This window comes from Dendrobium catenatum, unplaced genomic scaffold (assembly GCF_001605985.2).
Source record: "Dendrobium catenatum unplaced genomic scaffold, ASM160598v2 original_scaffold_201124, whole genome shotgun sequence".
NCBI lineage: Eukaryota > Viridiplantae > Streptophyta > Magnoliopsida > Asparagales > Orchidaceae > Dendrobium > Dendrobium catenatum.
In genome coordinates, this window is record NW_021519540.1 from 115,138 (window position 1) to 124,694 (window position 9,557).

Below are 9,557 nucleotides of genomic sequence, written 5' to 3' on the forward strand. Positions count from 1 at the left end.
TACAGCGTCACTTGGTGGACTGGCAGAAGGTTCATGCTACTTGAAAATTCAGGAGTCAGTTGGTCGCCTGGCATTGGTTTGGCGGAACTTCAGCGTCGGGCGATAGTCCGGAAGAAGTCCAAAGTCAGATGGTGGTCTAGTAGAACTTCGGGACTTAGGTGGTGATCTGGCGGAACTTTGGGTCTACTCCGGGTGTCAAGTGGCGGTCTAGTAGAACTCTAGGCCTCAGGTGGAGGTCCGGTAGAACTTCGGGCCTTAGGTGGTGGTCTGGCGGAACTCTAGGCCTCAGGTGATGGTCAGGCAGAAGTTTGAGCCTCAGGTGGTGGTCCGGCGGAGCTCAGGGCCTCAAGTGGTGGTCTGATAGAGGTGAGGGCCTTAAGTTGTGGTCCGGCGGAGCTCAATGCCTCAAGTGGTGGTCTGACGGAGCTCAGGGCCTCAAGTGGTGGTCTGGTGGAGGTCAGGGCCTCAAGTGGTGGTCCAGTGGAGCTCAAGGGCTCAAGTGGCGATTCGACGGAGCTCAAGGCCTCAAGTGGTGGTCCGGCGAAGGTGAGGATCTCAAGTGGTGGTCCGGCAGAGCAACGACGTCAGGCGGTGGTCCGGCGGAACTCAGGCAGTTGTTGAGGAAGAGCAAGGAGGCAAGAGTGATCTCCGATCTCTCTCTTGAATCATTTGGCTTGGGGGTCCCTTTTCAAGAGAAAATGGGGCTCTATCTATAGATTTTTTGAGTGGCATGGCCTGTAAATAGGTGGGAGATCAAGGGAAAATGGGGAGTGGTTGGATGGACGGCTGATGTTGAATCCCTTGATCATGGCCGTTTGATGGACATTTGAATGTCTTAGTGCTGTAGGAATTCAGTGATCTTGGGCTCGTTGGATTCGTCTTGTCGAGCCTCTCGATTCGACTATAAGCGCGTTATGTTTGGAAACCGTTTAGTAATCCAAATTGTGATTCGAACCTTCCAACAACGCTTCTAACCCTTGATTTGGACCCATTTGGGCTCGAATTGGGTTGGATTTGGTATCGTTGGGTTCGTATTCACGAGACGTTCAGTTTGACTGTAAGTTTGCTGAAATCGGAGTTCAAATGGTCCCAACTTTAATTTCGGAAGGTTCCAACTTGATTTTGCATCGAGATTCGTGCCCGATCAAGATAATGTTTTGATGGCGTATCAGAACTCATGAGAACTCAAATTTAAACAGAGATAGTTCTGTTGATGATAATTTGTTTACATGTCAAATAAATTATTATTTTACTCAATCATACATTCATAATAAGTAAATTTAACATATAATTTTTTTATATTGTTGTATAACAGATGTATCCTCTTGTTTGATTGTTTTGCAATATTGGGCTCCCTTAGGTTTGAAGTGTATTTGCATGCAAATAAAAGAATATGTATCGCTATGGTAATAGTTCAATTATCCTTTATTATATATGAATTTTTTTCGTATATTAGAGAGATATTTAGGCTAAATAAATTACATTCAGCCAAAGTCTCCCAGTAACTTACTTTTACAATTTAAGTCTTGACAATCATGCATGTACTAGGTGCAACATCAACAACTGACACGTCATCCAAAAATGAGAAACTAAAAAATAATATCGGGTTAAAGCGCCATATATTTGATAAGTGATCAACTTATCATGGGTTTGACAATCAAAAAGATTTAGAGTCCTTGAGTGACGAGTCATTGAACACCATCTACCTACACAATAGTCGGTTTGAACTTGGTCGTATGAAGTGTAAAAAAAATTAGTATAACTCAATTATGTTTTTAACCTGATTAATATGGAGCATTGGGCCAATAAAGAATAAACTAATCATACTTACGTTATTGTACAACAAAAATGAAGAAATTACTAAAAGAAAAAGTTATTATTCGTTGAAGTTCTAGTGCTCGAACAAGTCCAGATGAAGACGTCGCCATCAACACTGGCCAACCAAAATGCATAGACATTGAGGTACAAAGTACATTGAAGCTTCCAGCATGATAAGATCTAAAAATATGAAAGCGGACTTTAGAACTCTATAGCAATTAACAAATCAAAGTGGTTGGGATTGGGTTGAAGAGCTATACATCCCAATTATGACTGAGGAGCTATGGGAGGAGATTAGTCAGGTAATCATATTTTTATTACAAATTCATATGCAATGATTAATCATGTGACTTACTAATAGGATATTTTTTTAATGAAAGGAAAATCCAAAGTTGGGTCATTTTTGCAAACCCTTTCCATCAATATGAAATATTTGAGATCTGCACTGAAAATATTGCACTTGGGACAAAAGCACATTCTACTAAGATAGTACGTACTACAATCAACTTAGAAGAGGGAGATCTTCCAAAAGTGTGGATTGAATATGTAGTAAATTGTCACCCATGTTTCCATGCATCTCCAATTTACATGTAGTAATTGAAATGGTTGTGCTTGTTTGGTACATTCTTGTATTTCATCATTTATTACCGTTCCATAGTTTAGTTCTTGTTACTTCATCAGTTGTATTTCAAGTTACTTTTTGTACATTGGAAACTTCATCATGATTTGGCCAAGTTTAGTGAATCACCTGTTTGTGATATTACTACATTCAGTTCCTTATTATGTAATACACTGTTGGTTTCTTTTTTATCTTGCAACATAATCTCACATCATTTTTGTTAACAATTATGTTTGTACAGTGTAATATTTCAGCATTATTTACTTTTTGTAATTCCAACAATATAAATTTTTGTCATCAATTAAACTTTATTTAGACTATTTAATCTCATTTAGTATTGCCGAATTATTTAGGCGAGGTACTTCTTGATGCACTTTATGGAATGGTTCATTTGCATTTACAAGAAAAGGAAGCAATTGTTAAATTAAATCCCTCAATTCTAGGAAGAGAATAGTTCCTCTAAAGACGAACTATAGATCAAAAGATCAATGTTTGATAGGTCATATACATGTCATTAATACATGGAGTATGTCTGTTTGGTCATCAAGACAAGCTTATCTGTGCTCTAAGTTATCACATGAGGCTTTTGTGCGTTTAAGGGACCTACTAGTCAACCGCGATTATTTGAGTGACATAAAAAATATGTTCACAAAAAAACAACTTAGCATATTTTACAAAGGCCAACACATGATCACATATATAAATAATTGTGTGAGTTCTTTCAACATTCGCTAGAAACTATGAGTAGGTACTTCAATCTGGACCTTTGGGTGGGAGGGCTCAGCTGCGGATATGCGTGTGCTCAGATGAGCAGTAGAGCAAAGACAATTTGGAGTACCTCAAGGTAGTTATTATTTGGTTGATTCTGGTTATTCCAATATTGATACACTTATTGCACTATTTCGAGTATATTGATATCACTTGAGTGATTCTCATGGAAGTACATCCACAAAATACATTATTCAGCACGAGTTATTTAATCATTATATGCATAATTATGCAACGTAATTGAGAGAACAATTGGAATTTAGAATGAACCATTTCAAGTATTAATTCATATGTGACAAATTCCTCTGAGTGTCAAGCTAAGATTTTTCTTGCAGGTGCGGTTTTGTATAACCTTATAGGTCGGTACCATGGACATGATCCCTATTTTAATATGCCGCAAACAAATATGCAACATTATACTCAATAAGACAGTTGAAATATTTGATAAGGATCCTAATATACATACAACAAAAGGAAAAAGAATTCAAGGGAAAGCGATAAGGCAAGACATCATCATTCATTTGTGAAATGCTTGAGCAAGAATTTAGATTTCCATAGAAAAAAAAACAATTTAAATTAGAATTTGTAATAATTTTATGATTTTTTGATTTCATGTAGAGTCAAAGAAATCTCTAATCGTGATGAAATTGCTCTGCGCTGCAAGATATATTATATGTCATCAAGCATATTAAACATTTCGTAGTCCAATACTAGTTGATTTGTCTCATCAATATTAATCGATTATGTACTCATTGTTGATTTTACAATTTCTATTATATGAATAGAAGTTGGATTTATTATGTTGTATGAACTTATCTTTAATTTATAGTTTACTTATTGATGTAATTCAAAGATGCAAAATTAATTTTTTTAGTTATTCTTTATGCGTTAGGAATATGTTCACATTTAAATCCTTAACCGGTATAAATCCTGAAATCTATTGTCAAACAATTTGTTAGGATTTAATAGGATTTAACATATATCATGCCAAACAATTTTCAAGATTTAACACCCACGGGATCTAGTAAATCCGGATTTACATGATTTCCTAAATCCTACTTGAGTTAAATTCTTCTTGTTGCCAAACAGCCCCTAAAATATAAGGAGAAGAAGCAGCAGAAATCTCAAAATAAGAATAAACCATGCTTTCCATAAATTATAAACCAAAAACCAAAAGTACTAAGCACAGCAATCAGATCGAAAGGTAAAGTAATTGGAAGAGAAGGCGCTCACTCCATTCCTGTGGGCTCTCGCAACGACCGCGGATGGCGAGAGGTACCCGTCACTGCACTTGGAATGGCAGTGAAACTCAAAGGCTACACGATCGCCCATAGAACGTTTCAGCTGAGGCGGTGGCAAGAATTCATTTGCATCCATGGTCCGTTGAGTAGACTCCCAGTCCTCGCGGAAGACCCACTCATGAATGTAACTGGAAGCGAGAAGTTGCTCCGGCGGAGGCTTCTTTCTTGTCTTTCCCCTTCCTTTCTTCTTGCCGCCGGCCATCGCCCCTTTCGGAAAAAGAAGAACAGTCTGGGAGAGTGAAAAATAAAACAAAGGTTGGTGGAAGAGGAAGATGTCGCCTTTCTCACGAATCCGCTCTACGGTACTGGAGCCTTCGATCTAACAAAGAACCGCTCAAGGTCAGCTAGGTCACAAGGTTCGAGAATTGAATAAACGCAAAGACTATAACTTTTTTAAAATATGATTTGATATATTATCAAGTTATATGTTTTAGTTATATAGTTGAGGGACTTTTGGCTGATAAAAAAGAAATATAGTATAAAAATAATATTGGGTAAAAAGAATACTTTAAAATTGTTTAGATGAGTGCAAATTAAATATAAGTGAATATTCTTCGTTTTTTTGGAATTAAGTGAAAGTAGTGTAAAGTTTCAAGATGGCGGTCCATGGTGGTGGTTGGCAACGAGTGAAGGCGGCCAACTGTGGTAGCTGACAACGGGTGGTGACGACAGGCGGCAGGTGGCAGTAGGCAGCTGTGGCAGCCTACAATCAGTGGTTGTCGACAGCCGGTGGTGGTTGGTGGAGGGTAGTGTCAATCGATGGTGGTGCGGTGGTGGGGACAATGGGCTGTATAAGTCAAGCATGCTTGCTTGTGATGTAAACGGTTCTCGCCCAAAATTGAGAAAGTTTACTTTACTTCAAAAGTGAACTAAAATTTTTTATACGTCTTGATTGGTGAAATTAAATAGAGGAATTTGAGACAACTTTTTTTAATTCTTTCGAAATCAACTTTCCAGTGAAAAAAAAATAACTAAAATTTTTGTAGAAAAAAATTGCTTTAAAAAATAATTAAAAAACTGTCTAAAAAAACTCTTTATAAAGATTGTCACTTTTTTAATTTATAATATAATTTTGATGAATCAAAATTAAAATATTTTCTGAATTAAATGATCAATGTCAATATGTTCTCCTCCAATAATAAATTCATAAGAGAAGATTTCAGTATTGCTAATCAGAATCGATCATATCCACACAATATTGCAATCAAACGTTGTAATGAACATTGATATAATATTTTTTTTTTTAAGCCTAGATCTTTTAAAGCAAGGAACCAATTTTCAGCTTTCCCACCAAAGTGATAACCTCAAATTAAATCTTCACCTTCCATTTTGTTGATCGATTCATCTCATTTCAATCAGAAAAAATCTTAACGCTCTTTAAACTCTTTCGCCACTCTACAAGCCTTTACTAATCGATTTATCTCTCATTGTTCATGTGACTAAGGGTGTCAAAATAGGTTTTATGATCAGGTTCGAGCCCAGCCCAAAAGTAAATTGCCATCAATTTATTCAACCCAAACATGACACGATTACCCAAACATGACACGATTAAAAATATAAGTAGAGTAGATGTCACTTACAACTATCATAATATTTTTTATAAAAGAAATTATGGCCGAAAAGACCTAAAAGCCTTCTTTCTCTTCTTTCTTTCCTTTCCTATCTCCCTTCTCTTCTCCTCCTTTTTCCCTTCCCTGGTAAGGAAATAAAAGGAGGGAGGGATGGCTTGTGTTAAGTGATATTTCTATTTAAATATATTAAAAACTCATTATAGTTCCTACCACTGTGATAGCCAAGTCCCAAAACCGCAACACTGAATATCGATCCCAATGTCATTTTAGAACAAATCCTTCAACATCACGGTGGCATTTCCTCGCACTGCAAGGCTCTCAACGCTCAGAGTTCTTAGTACCACAATGCTCTCGGCACCGCAACACTCTCAGTATCGTAGTCTTTCAGCACCGCTATACTCATAAAACATAGCAACATAGTATTATATGTAAAATTTTTATTTTTTTAAAATAAATATCATTTTATGAAATTCAGGGTCAGTACAATTCCAGTCAAAAATGTCTTAAAACCCTTCAAATTCCTTGATCTCTCTAAAAGCCCACCATGAAAAATTACTTGACTTCCTCAATTTAATTTCCCCGTTTGAAAGTTCAATAAATTCCTACAAAATCCTTTGCCCATCCGCTGCTTTGCCTACATGTATCTCACATCATCCATCTCTTCTGTTTCTTCTGCATCTTTGAGCTCCTCTTCCTCCAATCAAAACCGACTTCATCTTTAATGGTGATACTCATGTCTATATCACAAAAAGCTTGCGGAACATCCATGAGACCTACAACCACCTTTAATTATTTATTATAATTCTCTCCCTCACGCTAAAAAATTATAAAATAACAATGCCTACTCAGCCTTTGTTAAGAAGAATTTGTTAATAATTATTACTATTGGTCCCTTATTTCTAAAAAAAAAAAGTTCTAAATGTTGATTCTTTATTCTTTTCTTATTGAACACTTGATGCATGAAGGAAATTGAACATGTCCAACTACTAGCAAATTTGATAATCTCAGTTGTATAATTTTCTCAAAATTCTTTCATAATTAGTTCATTACTTTTCGGGTGAAACTTCCCATAACTCTTTAATGACCTTCTAAATGGATGATAAAGGGCATCATCTTCATCATCGTCATCATTGTCCTAAGTTTAGTATTAGTATATTATATCACATATTGTTGTATTTTGGATCTTTATATTTTTGGATATTTCTGTCATGATGTTATATTTTTTGGGCCAATATGTATTAGATGTTTAAGGTTTAGGGTTATTTTGATGTTATGTTGGACATTTCTTATAATATGGCTCATGACGGATGTTTATGTTATTTAGGATGGTGGTAATTATGATGATGATGATAAATATAGTAATTGTGGTAGATATGTTAATAGTGGTAGGCATAAAAATGATGGTAGATGTTAATGGTGGCATGTATAAAATTAATGATTATATGTTGAAGACTTTGTTTGAGATAGTTTTCTTTTTGCTTTTTAAAACAATTTTTTTGTACACAAATTTATTAAAAGCAACAAAAAAATAGTGGCCTAAAGCTATCTCAAACGAAGCCTAAATTTAGAGGTAAGTTTAAGTATTTTAGTATTTTCCTTTCATTTTGTTAAATAGGGGGCCTTGGTAATGTTAAGTAATTAATTTTATTAACTAAAAAAAACTTATTGAGCTATTTTACTCTTATATTTTTCTACTCCCTAGTAGATAAAAACTACTTGAGAGTATGAGAAAAACTTATAAGGAACGAGAACCTCATGATAATGAATTATTCGTTTATGTTAACTTCAACTTATCCTTTCTTTGCAACCACTACGCGAAAACACGGGATTACCGTCGGAGCTTCCGGTGGATTAACATCCGTCGGTAATCACGGCGTTGTTACCGGCGTAATGTACGCCAGAATAATAACGGCATTTTTTTTAGCGTATGCGTCACCGGAAATATTCCGACGCTGTATACGCCAGTTTTGACGTCGGAATTTACAAGCATATCAACCGAAGCGGTGTAATTTATGTCGGAAAGGCCGACGATGAAAGCCCTATTTCTAAACCAGAGACCGTCTGGCTATTCATTTCCTTCTGCTGTCTGTTCGAAATTTCCGCTCAGCTTTGTCGCCCAAGCGTCGCCCCACCGTAGATCGATGCTGCCAAGGCTTCCGGACTTGCACGAGAGGTCGCCGACAATCACCGCCTCCATCGTCGGCGAAAGGAAAAAGTTTTCGGGAAAATCCACTGTGAGTTTCGAAATTTTTCGTTGATTTTCTTAATGCAAATTTTCATAGAATGATAAGGAGTTTTATTTTAAAGGTTGGAGTAGATCCGCCAGTGTGAAGACTGCTCAACCTAGTTTTTCGAAGTTCACCACCTCAGTCGTCGATTTCATTCATTCTAAGATTTTACTTATTGTAAATTTTTATTAGACATTTGCAAGAGGATGTGCCTTGGTGTTTGCTTTTGATTATGATATTGTTCATGTTGATAAACATAGAGTGAGAGGGAGAGAGCATGTTTTTGAGATCGAAGAAGAAGGGGAGAGAGAGAGAGTGAGAGCCAAAGAGTTTTTAGTATCATTTAAAGGTATTGAGATTGTAATAGTTTCCTATATTACAATTTGAAAATTGTTTGGTCGTTCAAATTATGGTTTGAACCTTTTAAGTGTGTTTCGGCTTTTGCTGGTGTGGAGATCTGTGTTGTGGAACTATTATCTGTATATATTTGCAGGTGTGGAAATCTGAATGCTGGCTGGGAAGGATTTTTTTTTTTGTTTTTGCTACAGGTTTTCGGAGAAATTTACATCGGTAGTTCGCCGGAAACGACGATACAACAAATTATTTGGTTTTTTCCGGCGACCTATAGCCGCCGGTATTTTCGGCGGATAAAGCGACGGTACTAATTAGAAGCTTTTGTTACGGTGAACGTTTCGACGTTTTGTCCGCCGGTATTTCTACCGATGGATAAGTACGCCGCAAATTTCGGCGTATGTAATGCCAGAATAATGTAACAGGAAATGACGTTATTTCTGCACAATTTTTCGCTGGTAATGCGCCGGAGAGTACGTCGAAATGGTTTCCAGCATAATATTTACTTCGAAAAGCTTTTTCCGACGCGCTCAAAACTGGCGCATGAAAATTCGTTGGAAATGCTACGGAATGGCAACTTTTCGTCGTATTTTCCATGTTACCGGCGGATTTGGTCCGCCGGTATTACCGGGTTTTCCTATAGTGAACTAGTTATGTTATATCTATCATGGGTTAGATCACTCATATATTTGTTAGCCACTTGTACATGTGGCTCCCTTCAGTTAGCTCACACATATACCATTCTTGCTTCTCTTTGTACCTTATAGTTTCCTCTCTCTATTTATATCTCTTTGTATCATGTGAATAAGACAAGAAGTAATACAAAAGTTTTTTATGGATTTCACGAAAGCTTTCTTCCATCTTTCTACATGGTATCAAGAATCTTGATCCTACCCTCTTT

The 9,557-nt window shown here is 36.6% G+C and overlaps 1 protein-coding gene across 1 annotated transcript in view; it reads right to left on the minus strand.

Moving 5' to 3' along the window:
- LOC110098175 (3',5'-nucleoside bisphosphate phosphatase-like) overlaps positions 1-4,881 on the minus strand; it is a 51,729-nt gene extending 46,848 nt beyond the window's left edge. Inside the window, exon 1 of the mRNA XM_020824909.2 lies at positions 4,439-4,881. Within this exon, the coding sequence (XP_020680568.1) occupies positions 4,439-4,708 (270 nt within the window). The 5' untranslated portion in view covers positions 4,709-4,881. The remainder of the gene's footprint in view (positions 1-4,438) is intronic.
- Positions 4,882-9,557: the final 4,676 nt, after the last annotated feature.